Raw genomic sequence first — 26,689 nt, 5'->3', positions numbered from 1 at the left:
TGGATCTACGTGAAATGTTTGTTGCATAAAAGACCGAGCCTCAATACTGCAGCGCTGAAAGTTTTGCATTTCAAAAAATGCTGATTCCCGCCTTTCGGGTTCAGCTTTACATTGCATGGACACTGCTTCTTCGATTCCCTGTTCCTCAAATTCCTGGTACGTCCAAGCTCTGCGAGTGTCATAACGCAGCAAAACCCCTTAATTTTGTATGTCTCATCGGCGGAACAGGGAGGTCTTCCTGACGTCATTGTAAAACAAATTAAATGTTTCTGAATATGGGGAGTAGGGGACACCCCCGCAGCCCCCGTACAATTGCATTCAGCATTGACAGCCATTTAACCCGAAGTACGGCCATATTCGCAAAAATAGGCAGTTTCATTATTTTTATTCAGTATTTTCAGGGTCATTTAGTTTTGGTCCCATGAAGCCTCCGCAAAAAACATCCTTTTCGCTCGCAACTCTCCTTGTGATGTGACTCACTTGCCACTGTCCATGCTTTTTATTCGGCGACATCCCCAAAACCCGTCACTGCCTTCTTATCCTCCACTATACTCTGATATCCTGCTTGCAGCCTCTCTCAGCAGAGGGTGTCTTCTTCGACGTTGTGTCCTTCGAGGGACTCCATCCTCTGAGTACGTCGTCGATGCTGGTATATAAAAGGCACGTATCATGCCCGTTGCTTCAGTTCGTGTTTTTCCTCTCACCAGCACAGCAGTCTCGAAGATGAGTAATATTTGAGCATTAACAGAGAGGAGTGTGTAAATCACGGAAACTCCTTGACCGAGGTGATTGATGGGATGGGGGATGAGGAATAGGTGGGAGGAACATCCAGTCAAAAGAACATTAGCAGGGTGAGTAATTTGTTCTTCGAATGGATTGATCCCTCCCACGAAATCTTAATCTGAGCTATTCTCCCATAGCAGTGCTTTGCAGGAGGTGGGAAAGAAGAGCTAAATTTTGATTAACACTGGGTAGAACAGCCTTTCCAAATCTGGATTCCCAGCCCGAATGGGAATCCAAAGAGTAATGCACAGAAGACCAGGTGGCAGCATTGCAGATGTCCTACACCTCTAGTTAAGCGAGTCTGGACCTTTGTGAACCTCTTTCCCCGACAAATTGTAAAATTCAGATACACAGCACAACCCACTGAGACATTGATTAGTAGTCGCTTGTCCCATTCTGTGGCCCATGTAACCAACAAAAAGTTGGTTATCGAGTATTATCTTAAAAAACCTTGTTAATATAAAAGCACAAGGCTCTTCTATGTTCAAGTCTGTGTAACCTCTCCTGCTCAAAAGGATGAGGAGGAGGGTAGAAAGCATGCAACAAAATTGGTGTACGTCAAATGAAATTCGGACACTATTTTTGGGAGAAAAGGACAAACCCGCAAAACAATCTTGTCTTCATGAATGGTGGTTTAGAAGATAAGGGCTGAAGCTCGCTCACTCTGCAAGCAGAGGTAATGGCTGTCAAGAATATTTTATTCAAAGATACCATCCTAAGTCGACAAGAATGTATTGGTTCAAAAGAAGAACCCATCAGGAAGCTTAAAACCAGGTTGAGATCCCAGACCGAAAAAATGTATGGAACCGGCGGGAAGATATTGGTCAATCCTTTTAAAAATTGTACGACTATTCCAAGATAGCCGCCAGAGGGGGAGGTTGCGCTCTCACAAGCTCCTGGCTAGGCCGACCAAGTGTACAATATAGGCTAAGGACTGCAGTGTAACAGGAATATGAACTCTCACCCCGTGCATAATTAAGCCTGGTGACAGCATAGCGATTGACGCGCTAACGGGAGCAGCATTTCTCGGCTTGCTAGAGGGAGAAGATCCCTCGTTCAGGAGCGCCGTATCGGGACATCGTGAGAGTGAAGCGTGGCCAGACGAAGGAGAAGCCGTGGAAATCAGCTCACCTAGAAGAGCCAAGCCGCAGGAGCCAGAGTGGAAAAAGGAGCCCCGGAAGAACAGGGGTGGCGAAAAGGCATTCTCCCCTTGCAGCGGCTGAAGAGATGAGGAGGCCGGGATGCCGCACTGGAAGAAGGTGGTCAGGGAAGAAGAGCACCGACACCGGCACACACACGGAGCAGTGCGAGACAACTGGTGTGCATCTGGGAAGCCCTAGTGAGAGGAGAAGTTTAAAGGGAGAGTTGCGTCCCCCAACAGTAAGGGAATGTTGCTGCCAGCAAAATAAAAGCAGAGCTCATTGTCATCTTGGAAAGGCAGGTGGGACCGGCAAGAGACACCTATACAGCAAGGCCCGGGAAGTGAGGGAGGAGCCACTCATATTTACAGTGGCCAATTTACTTGAAAGGGGACCCAACAGGGGACACTGGGGCTGCTCTAGGATGGCTCATTAAAGGTTCATGACTTTGGAAAAATGCCCATTTTAATGGGTCTTGCAACTAGGGGCAACTTGCACAGACGCCCCTACCTGTAAAATTTAAATACTACAATCTGGTGGACATACAACAAGGGAAGAGGGACAGGGATAGAGGGGACCAGTGGGGGACCGCAGCAACAGTGGGAAGAAACTGAGTTCTCCAGAGGAGGGAAAAATACTGGTAGCAGCTGGGAAACAAAATTAAGGAGGATGAATTGGTACTGAGGCCATAAGAAAGGTGGAATTAGTCAAACAGGGCAGCTAAACCACATTGCGGTATAAGCTCACTGGCAAGAATTAAGAGAAGTGCACAAGAACGGGACCACAAGCAGATGCCAGGTCTAAAGAGGAAGCAGACCCCTTTCCTTCTGACCACAAAGAAAACCGCCAAGAGGGGCCAGTTAGAAAGGTGCTGGCAATTGTCTTCTTCAGAGACGGCCTCAGGGGAATCTGGGTCAACACAAAAAGCCGGAGACTCGGTCAACCAGAGAAATGGCTCCTAGAAAAGGGGATCTGCAAAAGTGCTTGCAGGGCATGGAGGAAAGGCTGACTGTATTCCTCCAGGAACAAATGGTGAGCCTGAAAGAAGAGCTCCCAGAAAGAAATCAGACTACATTAACTCCCTGGCAAGCATGGTGGACCCGCCAGAACAAGTCCTATCGGATGTGGAAAAAGAAGTACGACAGAATTCAGAGTTATTGGAGCAAATTGCCTCTGCCACACAAAATTTGGAAATTCAGAATGAAGACCTAGAAAACCGCTCAAGACGTTCTAACATAGGAATTAAATGATTGGCAGAGGCAAACCCTGATGCAGAGCTGAAATCCACAATGCAGCAGTGCTTTGCTACCCTGCTGACAATAACCCCAGAGGAGGCCTGGATAGACCGTATACACCGAGTTGGCCCCAAGAGGAGCTGAGGGAGAAACAGACCAAGGGACAGGTTGACGGCATTAGCATCTTATGAAGAGAACGAGAATCCTTAGGGCAGCCAGGGGACAAGACACGATCAGTTAACGGATCGCAGGTAAGCCAATTTCAGGATCTGGCTGCTACAACGCTTCAGAAAAGAAGAGCAATGGGGCCGGTGACGAGAACGCCAATAGGATAAAATGTCCCCTATAAATGGATCTTCCCCTTCGGACTGGTGCTTCCCTGGGAAGGTAGACAGCAAAGAGTCTCTACATGCGAGAAAGGCTTGGCTATCCTGGGCCAGGAAGACAGACCCTGGGGATCAAGGACGGGGAGTACAACAGCAGAGCTACAATTCCTACCGAAAAAGCCCCCGAAATCCGGAAAAGAGGGGAAGAAGAATAAAACAAAGCTGGGATAATGAGCAAAAAAAGGAGAAGCCCGGGACTAATGGTTAAATTGAAAAGGAGGATGTGTACAAACAGCGCCTATAAGAAAAGTGGAAGCTGTCTATTGGTATTGAGCAGACCTATTCGGGAGGGTGTGGGGTACCACTTTGAATTCAAGTAGGTTAGTTCAACCTTAGGGGTCCGGGAGGAACATGGGCCCGTTCCCACTTGTTGGGATGTATCCTAGGATACCAGCCCTGGTCGGGAGAGGGATGAGAGGGAGAGAATGGGAGGGGGTGGAAGTTGTGGGAGGTCTAGGGGGAGCGGGGGGAGGTTGGGGAACCGCATAAAAAGAATATAAGCACATATGGGAGGATGGGGTACATAGGGGAAATACGAGGCAGTGTGGTGTGGAGGGCATAGAAGTAATGACAAGGCCGCTGCAAATCTTTTCACATAACGTACAGGGCCTAAACACTCTGCTAAAAAGGTAGACGTAGTTACATGGATAAGGAGTAACGCGGATAGAATACTTCTACGGGAGACAAACATTAGAAAATGAGATGGCCATAAAACCCAAATGCAGCAGTTCGCACAAATATACCAGGCAAACACCCGTAATAGGACAACGGGCATTCTGATGGGCATTAGAAATTCACTAGGGGCAAAAAATAATCAAAACTCTAGCTGACCCTAAAGGGAAATCTATATATTTTTGCAAATGCCGTTGTAAAAAAAGGTCATGACAATAGGGACAAATACGCCCCCAACATAGGGAAAGACGCCTTCCTATATCAAATACTGGGGAAATTGGAAATGTTTGCGGAAGGGGAGATTATCCTTACAGGAGATTTTAACATAGCCCGGGACCCTGAGAAGGGTAGGAGCAGGCAGGTAATTAATAAAGGGCCACACCCATCAAAGATAGCGAAGGCAATGAGAGACCTCTGGAGGGGGGGAAATATGTGCAAGATCCCGGGTATACATGCGTTTCCCATGTTCACCGAACCTATTCTAGAATAGATTATGCATGGGTAACCCTCGAAATATTAGGCCCACTAATAGATATAGAGGTAAACTCGATCTCCCTATAAGATCATGCCCTGATAAAGATTTACCTTAGGGGGTTGAAGCCAAGTAACCAATTATAGACTTGGAGGATGTCCGTAGAACTAATCGGGGACGAGGTCTTACGGTAAACGATGAGGGGTAGAATTATAGAGTATTTCGCACTGAAGGATATGCAAGGGGAACTCTCGAGTACAGTCTGGGATGCCTTTAAGGCAGTTTTTGAGGGGGGCAGAGGGAGTGGATTTCCCTAAAAGCCCAAAGACAAAAAGGGAAGGATAAATTAGAAAAAAGAGCTGGAGGAGGTACTTGGACAGGACTAAACGGAGCTGGCAGGGGGAAAGAATAGTGAGAACTATAGTAAAGTGATGGAAGCACAGACAATTGAGCCTGCTTAGAACCACAAAGGCAGATCAGGCACAAGACAACAGGAACAGGGTTCCCCTTCCAAAGCATTACGAGCAAAAATGGGAAACCAAGCACTGGCAGATGTTTGGCAGACCATCAAGGGGCAACAACGGGGCTACACATACTTTTCGCACGTCCACAACACAATGTCTAGAATTTATTATGTCTGGGTCTCAACAGGACTTATGGGAAGGGTCCAACATACAGAGATAGGAGCGATCTCACTCTCAGATCACGCCTCGCTTTGGGTAGAACTCTCGCTCTCCCACCATCAGACAGGGCTCTGGAGATGGAAACTCCCACAGGAAGCCATACAGAACCCAATCATGGGAAGACAGTTAGGGAAAACACTAGCAATAACCTCCCAGAGACTTCCAGGAAAACGCTGTGGGAGGCAATCAAGGCGGTGACCAGGGGACCCCTTATCGCACTCAAAGCAAAGAGTGCGAAACACTGCCAATGGGAAGAGGAGCTAGAGGTGAAATTGACAGATTCAAAAAGAGATGGGCCAGAATCACTCGACGAAATTAAAGAAAGTGTGGAGGCATATCCAAGGCCAGCTAGACACTATCCGCACCAAAAGGGCAGAGTGAAGCCTGTTACAGCTGAGACACTGGTACTATGTAAAGGCAGACAGATAAAGCAAACAAGCGGTTAGCAAGGCAACTCAAAGAAAAACTAGCAAAAACGGGCAAACGAAGACCCAAACGGCAGACATAGGGAACATTTTTAAAGAATTTTATCAGAACCTCTATTCCTCAGACCACCCCAACAGGAAGGATCAGGGAACATACCTAGACAAAATCTCCCTTCCGACTATATCAGAAACAGAAAAACAATATCTAGATGAGGCAATAACAGAGGAAGAGGTAAAAAAAAAAAATGCAATCCGCGAACTGCCCCTGAACAAAGCCCCCGGTCCGGACCGATAAACAGCTCTCGTCTACAAGACATACAGACATTCTGTCCCCAATCCTGACAGAGCTGTTTAACACCTTCAGAGAAAAAAGGCAACGTAACCCAATCCATGAATAAGGCAAAACTGCTAGTCTTCCATAAGCAGGGGAAAAATCTGGCGCTACTCAGCTCATACCGCCCAATTGCACTAATCAACTTAAACGCCAAATTATTTACAAAAATACTAGCTACCAGACTGTCACTGGTCCTACCAAAACTGATCCATCAGGACCAGTCAGGTTTCATCCCCAATAGACAGACCCACGATAATATAAGGAGAATAATCCATTTGGTAGAAAAAACAGGGATCACGCTTTCACCAGCAATTTTATTGGCCCTCGACGCGGAAAAAGCCTTTGAGCGCGTAGAGTGGACGCTTCTGTTCCGCATTCTGGGGAAACCTTCATTAACATGATCCGGGAAAACTATAACTTCCCAAGCGTCCGTATAGTGGTGAATGGCGGGCTGTCCGATCGGGTCAGAATACAGAGGGACCAAACAGAGGTGTCCCCTCTCGCCACTCGTATATGCGATTTTCTTAGAGCCACTCCTACCGCGGATAAGGGGAAATCCAGCGATAAAATACCTAGAAATGGCAGGTCAATCCCACTAGATAGCAGCATATGCGGATGACATGCTAATGGCACTAGGGGACCCGGAGAAGACACTACCGCTCCTCGTACAAGAGATGAACAAGTTTGGAGCCATCTCAGGGTTAAAAATGAACGGACAAAAATCTGAGCTACTCATTTTGGCAGGAAATAGAGCCGCCATTCAACAGGCCACAGCACTACAGCTGAGGGTGGCAGATAAAGGGGCTAAATATCTGGGAATTACTCTTACAAATGGGATAAATAAACTATATGGAGAAAACTCCCCCCCCCCCCCCAACAACTAGAGAAGATCAAACGGGACGTAGAGATGGAATCCCATGTCAACTTCATGGTGGGGTTGGATCACAGTAATAAAGAATGCAATCCTACCCAGAGTTCTGTACATGTTTCAGGCATTACCAATTAAAATCCTGGACTCTTATTTTAAAGCTCTGACTAAAACAATCATGGCATACATCTGGAAGAAAAAGACCCCGGGGTATCCAGAATAGCCCTCACGCACCCAGACAGAATGAAGGCTGTGCACTCCCACATTTTCATAAATATTACAAAGCATCTCAACTCTGGGTGCTGAGAAAGTGGATCCCGGAAGAGACTCAGAAAATATGGGCTGCCCAAGACAAAGCGGTAGCACCAACCCATATCTGCCAACTCCTATGGGGAGGGGGAAACAGACACCCAAATCTACAAATTAGCGCGGTAATGAAGGCGACACTAGGAACATGGGAAAAAGCCACTGTCATGACTACTGGCTTCCCCCTCAAAAGAATTTCCAAAATTTCCTGGGTGGCCGCTTACAATTCCTGGTCTAAGGATAGGTAGGCTTTGGGCTATGCTACAAGGGCGCTTCCTCATCAACCAACATGGCCGCCTGGTGTTGCAACCCCTAGATTGGACAAGCGGTCTAGTTTTCTGTCACTCTGGAGTACTTAAGCCCCTCCCCTTTGTTCAACGGTGCTTCGCGTCTTCAGCTGTGTTCAGCAGACGCTTACCTCGGTTCATCCCTCTGACAAGAATTCCACAGCCCCCTTGTAATTTATAGATACCCCCTCACGTCCTCCCCGTTAACATTCCTGTCTCTCCCCCTCTATTGTGCCATGGTCATTTGTTTTCCCGTGCCATCCCCGCAACTACTATTTCGTGTGCTCTGTGAGGTGTTGGCATTCGTCAGTGAGGAGTTGTCGAGAGACGCATTCCTTTTTGGCTTTCGCCTGTGAGGAGTTTGAGACACGCATTCCTGTTCTGTCTCCTATCCACAGCAAGTATCATTTACCTCAGTAGCTTTCTCCACTCGTTATCCGTTCCTAACGGCGAGTGCTCTGCTTGCATTTTCTTCATGGGCAAGGGTATGTTTAACCGCCTAGTAATTGTATTAGCGTTACGGAGCCCGCGGGTTTAGTGTGGAGATTCTGTTTCGAGGAACAGAGGCGTTCCTTTTTTCTGTCACAGTTAGGTACACGAATACTAGACATTAAGGTGCTTTAAATGTTAAATGTTTGCGCACGTTTAGTTTTGACAGAGTTTTTCTTGTAAGGAATTTGTTAAGCAATATTATCTCTGGCCAGGAATAGTCAGAAATTGCGCTCTTGAGGTAGTTGCAGGAGAGCGGGAGAATAAATTCACCTTACCATCAGATTTTGTGGCACGTTTGTGGCATTTTTACCGTGTTGGTACCTTGCTCCAGGATTGGAGTTAGCACACTTTTGTTACCTTTCACTTGCCTCAGGTCTTCTGTGTTCTCTCCGGATTACCTCTCCAGTCACAGTTGTGTCTGTTGGAAGGGGTTGAACATTTTCTCACCTCACCATTAGGCATCTTCTCAACACCCTACATTCCATATAGGGCTGTTCTTCTCCCCTCGTTTTTCCACGCCTAATCTAGCCCTTCTTCAGAACATGCACCCCTGCGCAGAAGCAGGATGGAGAGCTAACCAAATCACAAACTAAGGTAATTGAGCAATACTTTTTTTACCTGCAATATTTTTCCCTTACATTAGGACGCATTCCAATTGTTCTGTGTGTTGAGATTTATTTTCTGTGGTATAGAAAGAGTCCAGTAGGGGTAGTGAACAGATAACAGCGCACCCTGAGAAGTTTCATAATATCACGTGGTGTCCCAGAGGAGTCTAAGGTAAGCATTACAGCCACAAGAGACGTTAACGAGATACCCATCTCTTTTTATGCCAATGTTTAACAACCCAGAATTCCCTCCGGGCATGGAAAAGGGAGCATATCAGAAATGGGAGGAGGCAGGCTGCAACAAGGTAGGGGGACATGTTCCAGGCCCACGAAATTAGGACCTTTGAGGATTGCTTAACAGATCGGACTGTCCCCCAAAGATCGATATAAATATGAACAGCTATACCACAGACTACAATCCCCACGGATCAAACGAGCAGCGACAAGGGAACTAACCCCGTTCGAAACATACATCACGACAAAGGCACTAGGAGATTTATCTCGGCAACCTACAAATTCTTGAACAACCGGACAGAAGAAATCAAATGGCAATATATGCAAAGATGGGGAAGAACGTGAGGGGGCGCTCTTCCAAAAGACCATTTGGAACACGTAAGGGTGGCAATTCTCAAACTCACGAGGGCAATACAGACCAGGGAAATGTGGGCGAAGGTCTTAGTGCAATGGCATTACACCCCGGAAAGACTCCATACAATGCACAAAACATCCTCAAATAAATGCAGGAGAGAATGCAGTGGGGTGGGGGATTGGCCAGCTATACAGCAATTCTGGGGAGGGAAGTCAAAACACAAATGCAGGAGATGTTTAGAGGACTGGGGGAAGAGGCGTGGATGTGTGGGCTCTGGGACCCCTGAGAGAAGGGAATGTCAATGACAGACGAATTTCATGGGTCTGCTAATAGCGGCATGGCTGGCGATAGCCCAAAAATGGAAACAGAAAACCCCACCGACAGGCTACGAATGGTTAGAGTGTGTGTGGACATATCTCAATGGAAAGGATCACCTACAATATTCAAGGGAAGGCCAAAAATTTCGGGAAGACTGGGGGCACGCCCCTTAACTATTTGCTGGGAGACTACATGGAACAACAGTGCCCACATAAATGACTACAATGACACCAGCGACTTACACACCATCTCTCTAGCTACCGCATTAACAGAACAAGGCTATACCCAAATAAGCACAAAACCAACCCATGAAAAAGGCAGGATACTTGATTGGGTAGCAGATCTTAATTCTAACATCGCTCTAATAACTCTACACCACTAGTGTGGTCAGACCACCACCTCATTGCCATAGAAATGAACGCTAATAACGGGAAAAGAAAAAGCCTACTATTGCACCTCCTTGTCTCACGAGGAACAAACGAAATATCACAGCAGAGGCCCTAGTACCATTGGTAGTCCCTATACTCAATGCCCTACCGGATACCAATGATCCTAATTCGCTGATCGCCATTTATAATGAGACCATGACCACAGCCATCGACGCTATTGCCCCATTGAAACTGCGCAAAAGTAAACCAAAAGCCCATCTGAACTCCTGGTTTACTCCAGAACTAAAAATACTACACACAAAAAAAGAGAAAATTGAAAACTCTGGAAATCTACCCCAGACTAAAAAAGAAACCTTCAATGACAGAATAAGCCCAGCAGGCTCCAGCACTGAAGAATTATTTAACATCCTAAGAGAAATAGAGAACCCTAACCCCCCCCAGCAGATACTTGCACTAAGAATAAGGAACAAGTTACTTACCTGTAACTGTTGTTCTCCCGCATGGGTCTGGCATGGATTCAGATGCTCATGAATATTCCGCGTCGTCAGGCCGGGAATCCTCGGTATGGAAAAAAAAATCAGCATCAGTTTCGTTTCTGATCTGTCTTTCTTAGTAGTAACCAATCACTGGTCTCTGGGTCATACTGCCCCCAGCCAATGACTGCCCTCTCCCTAAGCCCCGCCTCCGGCAGCCATCCTCAGATTTGGTAGCGCGTAAAGTGGCAGTATGACCAAGTGAAGAGCCGCAGAGGGGTAGGCGGGAGGGTTCGCATGTGAATCCATGTCAGACCCATGCTGGAGAACAACTGTTACAGGTAAGTAACTTGTTCCTTCTCCAGCATGGGGTCTGGCATGGATTCACATGCTCATAAATAAGAGAATACATAGCAGTATACACATGCACAACCATGGGAGGTGGCAACAGGCTCAACATTAAGCAATACAACAACTCAACATTAAGCAACTCTTACCTCCTTACCAGGATCACCTTAGGCGAACAGGTTGCGCAGCACTGCTTGGCTGACCCTGGACTCCTCCCTGGAGTCCCGATCGACGCATTAGAATCTTGTGAAAGTGTGCGTCGACCTCCACATCGCAGCTCTGCAGATGTCCAGCAGGGACACACCAGACAGGAACGCCGTGGTAGCAGCGATCGCTCTGGTCGAATGGGCTCTCGGACGGCCGGGCAGCTGTCGGTTTGCCAACCGGTGACAGTGCATGATGCAGCCGGAGAGCCATCCGGAAATGGAAGTCTTCGAGAGAGCCTTCCCTTGATTCACAGTCCCAAAGTTCACAAACAGCTGTGACGTCTTCCGAAAACTCTTCGTGCGGTCCACGTAGAACTTCAGCGCTCTAGCTACATCCAGCGAGTGCAAAGTCCTCTCGGCCGGCGGCGAAGGCGACGGGAAGAAAACTGGCAACACCAAGGGCTCGTTCAAGTTCAGCGACTCCGGGTTGTGGTAAAGAATGGCGCCTCCTTCTCTGGAGAGAAGGTCTGCGTCTGTCAGCAGCTTGACTGGTAGGGACGTTGACAAGTCCAGAAGGTCCGGGAACCAGATCTGTCTCGGCCACCCCGGTGCGACGAGGATCATCCTGCACCGGGACCTCTTGAGCTGGTTGAAGAGCCGGAGCAGCAACGGCAGCGGAGGGAATGCATAAAGAAATAGGCCGTCCCAGGGGGAACGAGAAAGCATCGCCCATGCTCCTCGGCTGGGGGAACCTGCTGGCGAGCCTCCGGCACTTGGAATTCGTTGCCGTCGCGAAGAGATCGATTTGGGGTTCGTCCCATTGCCGGAAGAGTCGATCCACTTGATCCTGGCGTAGTTCCCACTCGTGGCACGAGCGCAGCGCCCTGCTGAGTGAGTCAGCGATCGTGTTTTTTATTCCTGCCAGATGAAGAGGCACCAGAAACATCCCTTGGGCGACGGCCCAATGCCACAGATCTTGGGCTTCCTTGGATAGGGCCGGGGACCTGGGCCCGCCCTGCTTCCGGATGTAGAACATCGTGGTGGTGTTGTCGGTGAAGATCCTCACCACCTTGCCCTTGAGGGACGGAAGAAAAGACCTGAGGGCCCAGAACACCGCGCGGAGCTCCAAGATTTTGATGTGGAGAGACTTCTCCTCCGGGAGCCAAAGGCCTCTCGCGTGAAGATCTCCGGAGTGTGCTGCCCAACCTTCCAGGGAGGCGTCCGTCGTCAATGTCAACTGGTGAGCTGGGGTCTGAAAGTCCGTGCCCGCCGACAGATGGGAGCGGGTACCCCACCACCGGATCGCCTGACGGAATTCTCGTTGAGGGATCCTGTCCTCAAAGCTGCCCGTCGACTGGATCCAGCGGGCGTCGAGGAATTCCTGTAAGGGTCTCATCCGAAGCCTGCAAAGGCACACCAGATAAATGCAAGAGGACATCATCCCGAGGAGGGACTTAATAGATCTTACCCTGGCCATGTCCGTGGCCAGGAGACGCTGCATCTTGCCCAGAATCGTCCTGGTCCTTTCCTCCGACGGCGAGGCCAGCCGCGCCACTGTGTCGAGCTTGGCTCCCAGAAACAGGGCGACTTGCGACGGAACCAGGTGGGATTTTGGAAAGTTGATGGAGAATCCCAGGTCCGTGAGCAGCTGGACGGTCTTCGCAGTGTGCTCCACGGCGGGCTCCCTTGTCCTTGCCCGGATGAGCCAGTCGTCCAGGTAGGGGTAGACGTGGATCCCCTGTAGGCGCAGCCGCGCCGCCACCGGTGCGAGGCACTTGGTGAACACCCTGGGTGCCGACTTCAATACGAAGGCGAACGGGAGGGCCTTGAACTGGTAGTGCCGCCCTTGGACCACGAACCTGAGGAACTTTCGGTGTCTTTTTAGAATGGGGATGTGGAAGTAGGCATCCTCCAAGTCCAACGACGACAGGAAATCGCCCTCCTCCAGCTGTCTCAGCACATGCTGGAGGGTGACCATACTGAACTTCTGTGCCTTGATGTACTTGTTCAGTCGTCGTAGGTCCAGGATGGGGAGCCATCCTCCGGTCTTCTTTTTTACGAGGAAGTACCTTGAGTAAACTCCGGAGCCCCAAAGCCTCTTTGGGACGAGCTCGACGGCACCCTTCTTGAGCATCGCCCTTACTTCCAACAGTAGTTGAGGGACGTGATTTCCCTTCCTGGCCACGGGTGGAACGCGAGGGCACTTGGGCCAGGGCGTCCAGCACCCAACTGTCGGTGGAGATGGACTCCCACACGCTGATGAATCTCGCCAGCCGGGGTGCTTCGGCGGGGGCCCGACCCCACGGTTGGTTCAATCTTGTTTGGAGGCCGCCTTGCCACCTTGACCTTGTCGACGACAGGCACACCTGACTTGCCGCGTCCCCTGTAGGCTTCCTGAGACGAAGATCTTGCCGTTTGGCGTTAAGTGGAGGAGCCACTGCCGGATCCCTTGGAGGCACCTTATCTGCCTCCGGAGCTCCGAAAGGACGGCCGTTGTTGTTGGAGCACTCCCAGTGCCCCGGTAGTCTCGGTCTTGATGGCCTGAAGGGACTCATCAACCGCCTTCCCAAACAGGTTGTTCCAGTCGAAGGGCATGTCCAAAACCTTGGTTTGTACGTCCTGGCGGAAATCCGTGGCCTTGAGCCATCCTCGTCATCTCAAGCAAACGCCGTTGCCCAACTGACGGAAACCGGTGTCTGCGATGTCCGTTGCCACCGTGATGGCATGGTCGGAAGCAATCTCCCCCTCCTGTAGGATTTCAAGGGCCTCAGCCCTTTTGGCGTCTGGAAGGAAGTCTAACAGAGGGGCGATTTTGAAGCACAACTCCCTGTCGTAGCGGGCTACGATAGCCAGGGCGTTGGCCGCCTTAATAGTGGTTGCTGCGGATGAGATAATCCGTCATCCTATCGTGTCCAACTTCCTGCTCTCGCCGTCCGGCGGGGAAGTTGTCGAGGCCGACGCCCATCCCAGCTTTCTTCTTTGACGCCGCGACGACCGAATCTGGGGAAGGTTGTGCCCTAAGGCACAAGGGGGCAGCATCGGGGACCCAGTACTTCTTCTCGTACCAGTCCCTCTTTGCCGGCGCCGTGGCAGGGTTCTTGAGGAGGACTAGCCCCTCATCCCAGATGTCATCAAGAAGCGGTACGGCGAGGACCGTCTTCCTTTTAGCCTCGCGCCGTTGGTAAAGGAACCCTTCTTTCCTCTTTTCTTCTGGGCAGAGCTGAAAAAGCTCGGATGCCCTGGAAATCATGGCATGAAAGGATTCAATCTCGTCGGGCGGGGACGCCCGAGCAGGGGGCGATGGGGGACACGTCCCATCGCCTCCGTCGTCATCTGTACCGGTCGTAGCCGTGTCCGTGCCTGTATCATCCCCGTGGGTAGTAGACCGGGGGGAAGGCAGAGCAGGCCGCAGAGGTGGGAGAGGTGGCGTAGGATGCGTCGTCCTCTGATGAAGTGGTCTCTCCGAGGGTCCTGGCTCCGGTTCCCCTGTCGGGTCTGGCTCAGGTACCTCCGTCGGGGGAAGGGGCAACCTTGTCCTTATCTCCGAGCATAAGGACTGAAACGCTGACAAAATGGCCGCCAAGGTGTCCTGTGGCGCCAGAAACGACGGTCGCGAGGGCTCTTGAGGAGCCTTGTCGGCGACACAGTCGCTCTCGTCGTCGCCCTCGTCGGGATCCCTCCCGATGGGCTGGGCCTCTTCCACGACTTCGATGAGCTCTTCTTCAGAGGTCGTGTCCGTATCCACGATGGCCACCAGCCCCTCCCCCACCTTTTCCAACAAGGACTTCGTGGGGGTCTTCTCAATGGGCCTGAAAGACGACTCCCTCCGCGATGGCAGGGAGACTCTGGGTCCTGAGGGCGCCTCCACTGGTGTAGCCTCCACAGGCTGAGCCAAGGCGGCGGCGACATCCTCAATCGAGGTCTTAGCAGGGTGAATTAAGGCCATCGTCCCCTTCTGGACGCCTGGGGACTTCACCTTGGGGGGAGGGTCCGAGCCTCGCTCCCCTCTGTCGGAATCTTCGAGATCGACCGGGGCCTCTCCAGAAGCTTAGCCGGGTTCTCGGACTTCCTCTTACCCGAGCCAGAGCGTTGGCTCATGGTTGATGCCGCCGGGGAGGAAGTGCCCTGCCTGGCAGCCAAGGAGCCCGACCGTTCGGCGCTCCCGGTGCCCGCGGACTCCCGGTGCTTAGCCTTTTGTTGGGCCCCCGTCGCCGAGGCGCCCTCACAGGACTTAGAAGACCGCTCAGACTTCTTTTTCTTCTCGCCTGACGGGCTCTTCCCTTCCAGCCAGTTGGCGAGACGGAGGTGGCAATCCTTCATGGTCCGCTCTGACATGTTCCCACAAAACGCACAGTCCTTCTCCTTGTGCGTCTTGTCCTCATGGAGACAGTAGAGGCATAACGAATGCTCGTCCTCCTTGAAAACATTCTGAAGCTGGCATCCAGGGCAGGTCCTGAACAGCTTCCCGGGCGTCGAGCTTCCTTTCTCCTGGGTCATGTCCGGGGTAGGCCTCGGAACTTCTGGAATCCTCCAAAATCGTAACTCGACGAAATCTTCACCCTTGAGGGGCGTAGAAAAATCCGAAACGGATCCCCGTTGATTGGATGTAGAAACGGTGGAGCTTGAGGCTCTATTTAACCGGAAAATGAGAAAAAACTCCTGAAAAAAGCGCGAAAACGCAGCAAAAGCTCGAGCTACAGCCCGAGTACTCCCAACACTTGAACGTGCGGTAAAAATCTGAGGATGGCTGCCGGAGGCGGGGCTTAGGGAGAGGGCAGTCATTGGCTGGGGGCAGTATGACCCAGAGACCAGTGATTGGTTACTACTAAGAAAGACAGATCAGAAACGAAACTGATACTGATTTTTTTCTATACCGAGGATTCCCGGCCTGACGACGGGGAATATTCATGAGCATGTGAATCCATCCCAGACCCCATGCTGGAGAAACCCTGGTGCACCAGCCTACAAAATGCCCTATCCAACAAAATGAATGGGCTCCAGACCACAATAGCTGACAAAAGGACACAATTTACAACCAATACTCCAACACCACCCTCTACCGTACACATCAATTCAGGCTTCAAGTTTAATAGGGTCTCCATACCTGAAGTTCAAAAAATCATTGCATCTCTTAAACCGTCCAATTGTAAAGGTAACAGCTGCCCTGCTCAGATTATAAAAGACGCAGCTAGAGCTCTAGCCGAATTTATCACAAAACTCAAACTCCTCCTTTGCCAGTAATTCCGTCCCAAGTAATCTGAAACAGGACTGGGTTCACACACTACTGAAGAAACAGACTCTAGACCCGGCTATACCCACCAATTATAGACCGATCACGACAGTCCTTGTTGAAAATCTTGGGTAGAATTGCTTACCTGACACATTCTCCTCACACACTCCCCCACCCCCTCCAAACTCCTTTGTGCCTTGTGTTGCCCCCTTCTCCCTCCCCTGGACTATGTATACATACACAGCCACGAAGTGAGTGGCAGCATATTTACATGCCCACATGCCCTTTTTTTTTTAGATACTTCAACTATATTGAAGACAGTGTGCACGAATACGTTAATGTACTGTCAATTTTTCTAACTTGGTGTCTGGTTGATTAAGGCCCGGCCCTCCTTTGTTGTTTTTGTGTTCCATTACAGGGGACGGAGCAACACGCCCAGGCAGCCACAACCCGAGCCTTGCTGGAACATGTAATGTTGTTACTACTAAATGGTCAGTCCTGAAGAAGATGGTCTAAACCGTTCGTACCATCGAAACCGGTCGACCTTCTTGGTTATGGTGCGTTACATAAACTCATGAGATATCTCCCTGAGTCAGAGGGGGTACTCCTTGTGTTTAGTACAATTTCCTCACGTGGTGCGAGCCTTTAAAAAAGGTATCCCATGTAGATTGGGAACAGTTTTTATACTGTGTATTTCGTTCCATGCGTAAACCATCCACATGTGGGCAAGACGTAGCCTTAGGGTGAATAAACCTAGTATTGAAATTCCCATGGCACCACCTACCACATGCTAGCTTCGCAGCTGTTCTTCACAAAAGCCAATCACATGACTGTGTTGAAATCCAAGTGTTGGTTTAACGCTGGACGTTAGGGCTAGGAAGTTCTTCTTGAGGGCCAGATAGGCCACTGTCTTCCCCGGTAAGTTATGCAAATTTGTCCTGACCGTCGTTCATTTGACTTACGCACTTGTTACTCCCAAAGAACTGTTTAGGTTGTGTTATGATAACTTATGTAACGGTTAGGGAAGGCAGTTTTCTCATTTTTTCCTTGTATAAACAAGCCCTGTTATTTAGTGCTCAGTCACTGTAACAACTTGTGTATTACATGCTTAGATTAGAGGTTGGATTAACTATTGCCAAGAGGACATAGCTGGTGCAGCCTCTCACAGGGTACTGCATATAATCTTGACTAACGGACCAACTGGTCCAGTTACCCCTGATAATGCCACCTGCATCCACTAAGACAGTGCTGTTGGCAGCACTCCTTTTGGCGGCCAGCCTGTTCCGTTAACACAGCCTGTGTATTTTGCTATGTGCATGTGTTCAGATTTGTAGCCCTTAGGTCCTGCCGCCCTTTGCTCACACATCTGCCACTAATTGTCAGTCATTTTAGGAGCCTCAACCCCCCACCCCCTGAATTTTAACCGAAAAAGAAAGGCAAAATTCAGATATTCTGCGATTGTGCCACGTTTTTGTCCTGTTTCAAGATAGAACAAGTTAAGTTTGATCAGTTGTACCAGCAGAGCAGTGCCACAAGAATGAGCTCTAATATTACGGTCTGATAGTAGGCTAGAGAAGGCAAAAATGATTGTCAGTTTGCATGAACTACTTAAATGGAAGTTAAGCCCGACGAGTGCTGAGAAGCAGCCAAAAGGTGACTAGTAGTCCTGCATACAACACCCAAATAAAAAAAGGCACATCAGCGGCATTCAGTACATGAAAAGGATCATAATGCTCAAAGAGAACTTGTGAATAAAAGCTGCTAAGCAGAATTTTTTTTTTGGGGGGGGCTATCCTCTAAACTGGACAAACTAACTGAATCCGATGTAGAGAAAGCTAGACCAGGCTGCATTATGGAGATTAACGTCCAGCCTCGCATACCACTATAACCATCCCTATGAATCTCTAAGAGGAGCCACAATTCAAATCCCACCCTCATTTAAAAGCCACTACTTCCACCGACCTCGGCTATTCATGAAACCAACTGTTCCTGATCGAGGGAGTGAGAATGAAACGTGCACTGTTGCTTTGTGCATTGTTTTAATACACCCAGGCATTGCAAAAGGTGTCAAAGAGCGACCCACCGGCGTCTGCACACCATTGGAACATTTCACCAAAAAGAGTACAAGACTTTGTGCATACAGACAAACGTGGCTCTGAACTCATCCCTCTACCTACCCTGTTGGTCTCCATGCACAGTTACCTTTCCCAAGATCTATTCTAGACTTGACCCAACAGTTACCAAGTTCCAGAATTACTATCCAAAATGTGGTCATGTGGGAGAAATTAAACTTACTCTTGTAAACAACCAATATGCTACAAGGGTCCGAATAAGCACGATCAGGTCCATCACACAGCCACACAACAATTTGGCCATCTCTTTGGAATTATACTCCCACAAATATTCCCTTATTCCTCAAACATTTTACAAAGTATACTCCACGTGTCTCTAATGCTGTCCTATGATCAACTTTGGATAGATAAACATTAACCAAGCTATTGCACACATTTTTTTTCTTTTCTTGTGCCACTGCTTCACATCTTCTCTTTACTACAAGGACTACAGATTTGATGACCCGAGAAAGGACAATATGCCAAATTCCAGACATTCCCAGCCGATTTGGACCACGGAAGTGGTTATTCGGTACATCCTAAACATCTCTAGTATACCAGATAATATTTTAATATGACATCTGTATACTGAAGTTAAAACATTGATGTAATGCAGCATGTAACATTCTCAAAATTAACTTTTTGTGGCTCAAACATGAAATTCTAGGACTTGACAAATCATTTAATGTGATCAATTTTAGGGTGCATACATACCATTTTTATGGAAGAAACCAGTAAACGTAAGCTGAAGATGAGCAGACAGGCTGAAAAAAAAAAAAGAATTAGTATGAGAAAGCTTACCCTAAAGAAAACCAACAAGCATTGGAAAAACCAATAGTTTGGGATTTTGTATTTAACTGCATTTTTTATTTATAGGCCCACAATGTTAAAGGATATTTGTACCGCGCACTATCACCATCGGAGTGGTGCCCTGGCGCTCTGAAAAGGGAGGGGTGGGTGTGGGTGAGTTAGTGGGAATAAGTTGGAAAAAGTGCAAGAGAGCAGTGATATGCTGTTGGCGGCCTCAACGTAGTTAACACCGTTGGCTGGGCTTGGGGTGTTTTCCGGTCTTTAGCCGACGTGTGCTGTTGTGCAAGTCTATGTGTGGTTTGTTTTGTTGTTGCAGTGTAGTGAAGTTTGTGCGGATGGTTGTGTTATAGGCTTGTGATTGTGTTTGCTTAGAGTTTGAGCAGTGTATGCAGGCCTCCAGATAAGGTGGGTACTGGGTCTTTTTACGCATGAAAATCTTGTAAATACGACAGCTTTATTATTTTCCTCGGTACATTTACACACAGGTTTAGACCAGAGGGCAGTGCAAAGGTGAGGTTACTTGACAAAAACCAGAAGGCTTCTTTTGATGTTTATCTACATGGATGTAATTGGAAACCACCTCTGAAACAATGTATTTCTCTGAAGCCTTTCAAAAAAATTAACTGCACACTGTGATAAAAGGAATGGTTTCTTTCCATTCAGCTTCAGAATCACTGTGCATGTTTTCCTAGAATTTTAGGATTGTATAACTAGTAAGATGGATAAGTTGTAATTGAGAATTCAAAATTTTCAACAAGTTATGCTTTTTTTCCAGTGAAAGCAAACCAGTATTGCACAATTGTATTTTTCGATGTGTCAGTGCTGTGTGCATAATCATGCAGAGGCAGATCATTTTTACACATAATTTAATGTACACTCTAATTATAAAAACCGTGTGTAAAATGATGACTATGCACAGTCTAGTTTACATCCATTCAACCTTGCAGTCAATAGAGTACATTACTATAAATGGTCAGTGGCAGCAGAGTCTCTGCTCAAGGGTGAGTGATTGTCATTACACTGATCACAGGTGTTCTAGCCTCTCAAATCTTCAGGACTACAATTAAAACATCCAAAACCTGACTCTCAAGGAAGTGCAAACGCTGTTCAAAAACAAACAAATGAAAGTTACATTGGTAATTGAAATAGAAACTCAGCAAAACCTGTCCCTGTGGTAATCCAGATAGGCATTTAACTTTATGTAGCGCTTCATGAATGGCTCTTCATACATTTAGGTACTGTGATTATTATACCTCAGTTGATAATCAGTTAACCAACCTCTAAAGGATGTTAGCCAATAAGATAGCTCAGACGGCAATGAGCACTCGTCGCTGCAATCTGTGCGTGATCTGTAGGTTGAGGGTTCGAATCCCAGCAAGTCCAACTCAGCCTTTCATCCTTTCGAGGTCGATAAAGGAGTACAGACTTTGTTTTGGTGGCAATTGTGATAAATATGTTCTATGCAAAACGCTTTGCCAAAAGAGCTATATAAATAACCATTTGACCACTAATTAAAGATATACAATTTAGCATTGCGTTCTTGCCTCTCTGCACTGTTGTATCATAACACTGGCATACCATTAGGTAGTAATAGCTCCAGGAAATTAGGACTTTCATTGAACATCACAAGACAATTCTGCTATCGAATCTCAAAACACACAATACAATTCATGTATGCTTTCCTATAAAATTGGCTAGGTTTTTGTGATTTCAACATTTAAATATATACAGGAGAGATCAAATGGCCAGAAATAACGACAGGTGTATTCTGTCACAATGCAGAAAGCTGCCGCATAGTAATGATTTCCATACAGCTTTTGCACATGTCGGCTGGATGTCACATACATTTTACTCTCTTGCAAAGGAGAAAAGTCATTTTTACTCTTAAAATCACATTTACTCTCAAAGTTTAAAAATAGAGCGTAAAATACTCCAACCTCCAAAATCTTATCTGGAGCACTGGGTGTATGCAGAGGGGTGAAATTGCTAGTGGATTGGTTAAGGAACAAGTTACTTACCTGTAACTGTTGTTCTCCAGCATGGGTCTGGCATGGATTCACATGCTCATGAATATTCCCCGTCGTCAGGCTGGGAATCCTCGGTAAAGAAAAAAACCAGTATCAGTTTCGTTTCTGATCTGTCTTTCGTAGTAATAACCAATCACTGGTCTCTGCGTCATACTGACCACAGCCAATGACTGCCCTCTACCTAAGCACCGCCTCTGGCAGCCATCTTCAGATTTGGAAGCACGTGAAGTGGCAGTATGACCAAGTGAAGAGCCGCAGAGGGGTAGGCGGGAGGGTTCGCATGTGAATCCATGCCAGACCCATGCTGGAGAACAACAGTTACAGTTAAGTAACTTGTTCCTTCTCCAGCATGGGGTCTGGCATGGATTCACATGCTCATGAATAAAGAATACATAGCAGTACACACATGCACAATCACGGGAGGTGGCAAAGGCTCAACATTAAGCAGTACATCAAACTCAACATTAAGCATCTTACCTCCTCACCAGGCTCACCTCAGGCGAACAGGTTGCGCAGCACTGCTTGGCCGACCCTGGACTCCTCCCTGGAATCCCGATCGACGCAGTAGAATTTCGTGAAGGTGTGCGTCGACCTCCACGTAGCAGCCCTGCATATGTCCAGCAGGGGCACACCAGAAAGGAACGCCGTGGTAGCTGCGATCGCTCTGGTGGAATGGGCTCTCGGACGGCCAGGCAGCGGTCGGTTTGCCAACCGATGACAGTACATGATACAGCCGGAGAGCCATCTGGAAATGGAAGCCTTCGAGAGAGCCTTCCCCTGATTGACAGGTCCAAAGTTCACAAAGAGTTGTGACGTCTTCCGAAAACACTTCGTGCGGTCCACGTAGAACTTCAGCGCTCTAGCCACATCCAGCGAGTGCAAAGTCCTCTCAGCCGGCGACGAAGGCGACGGGAAGAACACAGGCAACACCAAGGGTTCGTTGAGATGGAAGTCCGACGGTACCTTGGGCATGAAGGAGGGGTGCATCCTGAGCACTACCCTCGTGTCGTGAAAAGTAAAGTACGGGGCCTTGCAGGAAAGGGCCTGGATCTCTCCCACCCGTCGTGCGGAGGTGATGGCCACAAGAAACGCTGTTTTCCACGACAGAAACTTCAACGGGGCCGAGTGCAGAGGCTCGAACGGAGGTCCCATGAGCTTGGTCAGCACCACGTTGAGCTCCCACGCCGGGGCCGGAGCCTTCACCGGCGGGAACGATCTGAACAGTCCCTTCATGAACTCTTTCACCAGACGATGAGACCACAAGGACGTCCAGCCCGTGGTTCTGGTGTATCGGGAGATCGCAGCAAGATGAATCTTGATGGACGCGTGTGCCAGTCCAGCTTTGGCCAGCATCAGCAGGTACGGCAGTACCTGGGGAGCCGTAATCCGTAGAGGGTTAATCTTCTGTGCGTGGCACCAGACAGAGAACCTTTTCCATTTGTGTCCGTAGCATTTAAGAGTCGAGGACGCCCTGGCCTTTGCAAGAACCTCTCTGCAGTCGGCCGGTATGTCGTATCCTCCAAACTCTAGCGCTGCAGGAGCCAGGCCTGCAAGTTCAGCGATTTCGGGTCGTGGTGGAGGATGGCGCCTCCTTCCCTGGAGAGTAGATCCGCGTCCACCGGCAGCTTGATTGGCGGGGACGCTGACAAGTCCAGAAGGTCCAGGAACCATATCTGCCTCGGCCACGCAGGTGCGACGAGGATCATCCTGCACCGTGACCTCTTGAGCTGGTTGACGAGCCGGATTAGCAGTGGCAAAGGAGGGAACGCGTAGAGGAACAGGCCTTCCCAGGGGAACGAGAAAGCATCGCCCATGCTCCTCGCCTGGGGAAACCTGCTGGCGAACCTCCGGCACTTGGAGTTCGTCGCCGTCGCGAACAGGTCGATCTGGGGTGTGCCCCACCGTCGGAAGAGGCGATCCACTAGATCCTGCCGTAGTTCCCACTCGTGGCACAAGCGCAGCTCCCTGCTGAGTGAGTCGGCGATGGTGTTTTTTATCCCTGCCAGATGAAACGGCACCAGAAACATCCTTTGGGCGACGGCCAAATGCCACAGGTCCTGCGCCTCCTTGGACAGCGGTGGGGTCCTGGTTCCGCCCTGTTTCCTGATGTAAAACATGGTGGTGGTGTTGTCGGTGAAGATCCTCACCACCTTGCCCTTGAGGGACGGAAGGAAGGACCTGAGGGCCCAGAACACTGCACGGAGCTCCAGGACGTTGATACGGAGGGACTTCTCCGTCGGGAGCCAAAGGCCTCTCGCGTGCAGATTTTCGGTGTGCGCTCCCCACCCTTCCAGGGAGGCATCCGTGGTCACTGTCTCCTGGTGGTCTGGGGTCTGGAAGTCCATGCCCGCCGTCAGATGCGCGCGGTTGCCCCACCACCGGACCGCTCGGCGGAAACTCTCGTCGAGTGTGATCCTCTCCTCGAAGCCGCCCGTCGTTTGGATCCAGCGCGCGTCCAGGAACTCCTGCAACGGGCGCATCCGGAGCCTGCACATGGGAATGAGGTAGATGCAAGAAGACATCATTCCGAGGAGGGACTTGATGGACCTCACCTTGGCCGCGTCGGAAACCAACATCCGCTGTACCTTGCCCAGGATGGACCTGGTCCTTTCCTCCGACGGGGAGGCCAGAAGGGACACTGTCGAGCTTCGCTCCCAGAAACAGTGCGTTTTGCGCGGGTACCAGGTGGGACTTGGCGTAGTTCACGGAGAATCCCAGGTCCGTGAGAAGTTGGACGGTCCTTGCCGTGTGCTCCACGGCGAGCTCCCTCGTCTTGGCTCGGATGAGCCAGTCGTCCAGGTAGGGGTAGACGTGGATCCCCTCGCGGCGCAGCTGCGCCGCCACCGGTGCAAGGCACTTGGTGAATACCCTGGGTGCCGACCGTAGTCCGAAGGGGAGGGCTTTGAACTGGTAGTGACGCCCTTGGACCACAAACCTGAGGAATTTTCGGTGCCCCTTTAGGATGGGAATATGGAAGTAGGCATCCTCCAAATCCAACGACGACAGGAAGTCTCCTTCCTCCAGCTGCCCCAGGACGTGCTGGAGGGTGACCATTCGGAACTTCTGCGCCTTGATGAACTTGTTCAGACGTCTAGGATGGGGCGCCATCCTCCCGTCTTCTTCTTCACGAGGAAGTATCTCGAGTAAACTCCGGAGCCCCGAAGCCTCTTTGGGACGAGTTCGATGGCGCCCTTCCTGAGCATCGCCTTTACCTCCAGGAGAAGCTGAGGGACATGAAGCTCTTTCCTGGCCACGGGGGGGACGCGCGGGCACCTTCTTTGAAACTCGAGCGCGTGGCCCCGGGCTAAGGCGTCCAGCACCCAACGGTCGGTGGAGATGGACTCCCACACGCTGACGAAGCTCGCCAGCCGGCCTCCCACCGGGGTGCTTCGGTGGGGGCCCGACCCCACGGCCGGTTCAATCCTGTTTCGACGAGGCTTTGCCGCCTTGACCTCCTTGGCGACGACGGCGGGGTCCGCCAGACTTGCCTCGTCCTCTGTAGGCCTCCTGAGACGACGAGCGGGCCGCTTGACGGTAGGTGGAGAAACCGCCGCCGGAACCTTTGGAGGCGCCCTTGCCTCCGCTGCTCCGAAAGGGCGTCCGTCGTTGCTGCAGAACCCCAAGGGCCCGGGCCGTCTCAGTGTCCGCTTTAATGGCCTGAAGGGAATCGTCCACTGTTTTCCCAAACAGGTTGTTCCCATCAAACGGCATGTCCAGGACTCTGGTCTGTACGTCTTGACGGAAGTCCGTAGCCTTGAGCCATCCACGCCGCCTAAGGCACACGCCGTTGCCCAACTGGCGAAACCCAGTGTCGGCGATGTCCGTCGCAATAGTGATGGCGTGGTCCGACGCCACCTCACCTTCCTGTAGGATCTCCAGGGCATCCACCCTCTAGTCGTCCGGTAGGAAGTCCAGCAGGGGAGCCAGTTTGTACCATAGCTCCCTGTCGTAGCGGGCCACGATAGCCAAGGCGTTGGCCGCTTTAATCGTCGTCGCTGCAGACGAGATGACCCTGCGTCCCATAGCGTCCAATTTCTTTCCCTCGCCGTCCGGTGGGGAAGTCGATGTGGAGGCCGCACCCCCCCCCCGCTTTCTTCCTGGCCGCCGCGGAGACGACGGAGTCCGGGGTAGGCTGCGCCCAGAGGCACAGGGGGGCCGCGTCCGGGACCCGGTACTTCTTCTCGTACCGGTCTCTTCTAGCTGGCGTCGTGGAAGGGTTCTTGAGGAGGGCGAGGCCCTCATCCCAAATGTCGTCCAGTAGAGGCACCGCGAGGACCGTCTTCCTCTTGGCCTCGCGCCGTTGATAAAGGAATCCTTCCTTTTTCTTCTCCTCAGGGCAGAGTTGGAAAAGCTTGGATGCCCTGGCGATCATGGAGTGGAACGATCCAATCTCGTCGGGCGGAGAAGCCCTGGTGGGAGGTGACGACGGTAGATCCTCGTCGTATACCTCGTTGTCCGTACCCGTCGCTGCCGTGTCCGTCCCCGTATCATCCCCTCGGTGGACGGGGAGGAGGGCTGGACGGGGCGCGACGGCTGAAAAGGAGGTGGAGGGTGAATCCTTCTTTTCTTGGGCGGTGGAACACCAGAAGGTCCCGGTTCAGGATCCCCCGACGGGAGAGGTTCCTCCGTCGGCAACGGTAGTCTCGTCCTTATTTCTGAGCATAAGGACTGTATAGCCAACAAAATGGCCGCCGAGTTGTCTTGCGGCGCTGGCAGAGGGGAATCCGACGGGCGATCAGGGGCCCCGTCGGCACCCTCGACGATGTCGTCGTCACCTGCGCCGGGATCCATCCCGCCGGGCCGGTCTTCTTCCACGCCAAGGTCGTGGCTTAAGACCTCGATCAGCTCTTCCTCCAAGGTTGAGGCCGAATCTACGACACCGCCCTGCCCCCCCTTTTTCTTCCCCGCCGGGGATTTCACAGGGGTCCCATTGATGGGCACAAAAGAGGACTCCCTCCGAGGTGGCAGGGAGACTCTGAGCCCCGAGGTCGCCACCACTGGTGTAGCCTCCACAATATCGATAGAGGGCTTGGCCGGATGGATTAAGGCCTTCACCACCTTAGGTGCGCTCACCGCCTTATCCTTGAGGGGGGGGGGGGGGAGACACTGCCTCGCTCCCCCTCCGATGGGGCCTTCGAGCTCGACCGGGGCCTCTACAGGAGCTTCGCCGGGTGCTCGCCCTTCCTCTTACCCGACCCAGAGCGTTGGCTCGTGGTTGATGGTGCCGGGGAGGGTGCGCCCTGCCTGGCGCCCGTAGAGCCCGACCGTTCGGCGCTCCCGGTGCCAACGGACTCGCGGTGCTTGGCCTTGTGTTGGACCCCCGTCGCCGGGGCGTCCTCAAAGGTCTTAGAAGACCGCTCTGATTTCTTCCTCTTCTTCTCGCCTGACGGGCTCTTCCCTTCCAGCCAGTTGGCGAGACGTTGATGGCGGTCCTTCATGGTCCGCTCAGACATATTGCCGCAAAACGCACAGTCCTTCTCCACGTGCGTCTTGTCCTCATGTAAGCAGTAGAGACAAAAGGAGTGTTCGTCCTCCTTAAAGACGTTCTGCAGCTGGCATCC

At 50.6% G+C, this 26,689-nt stretch overlaps 1 protein-coding gene across 1 annotated transcript in view; it reads right to left on the bottom strand.

Annotated features, from left to right (window-relative positions):
* The window catches only part of SUZ12 (SUZ12 polycomb repressive complex 2 subunit), a 1,189,145-nt gene that overhangs the window by 1,008,445 nt on the left and 154,011 nt on the right, over positions 1-26,689 (bottom strand). Inside the window, exon 5 of the mRNA XM_069654958.1 lies at positions 19,006-19,055. Within this exon, the coding sequence (XP_069511059.1) occupies positions 19,006-19,055 (50 nt within the window). The remainder of the gene's footprint in view (positions 1-19,005; positions 19,056-26,689) is intronic.

This window comes from Ambystoma mexicanum, chromosome 3q (genome assembly GCF_040938575.1).
Source record: "Ambystoma mexicanum isolate Mex_15411 chromosome 3q, UKY_AmexF1_1, whole genome shotgun sequence".
Classification (NCBI taxonomy): Eukaryota; Metazoa; Chordata; class Amphibia; order Caudata; family Ambystomatidae; genus Ambystoma; species Ambystoma mexicanum.
The sequence above is the reverse complement of the archived record's forward strand: the minus strand, read 5'-3'. Positions and strand labels throughout refer to the sequence as shown.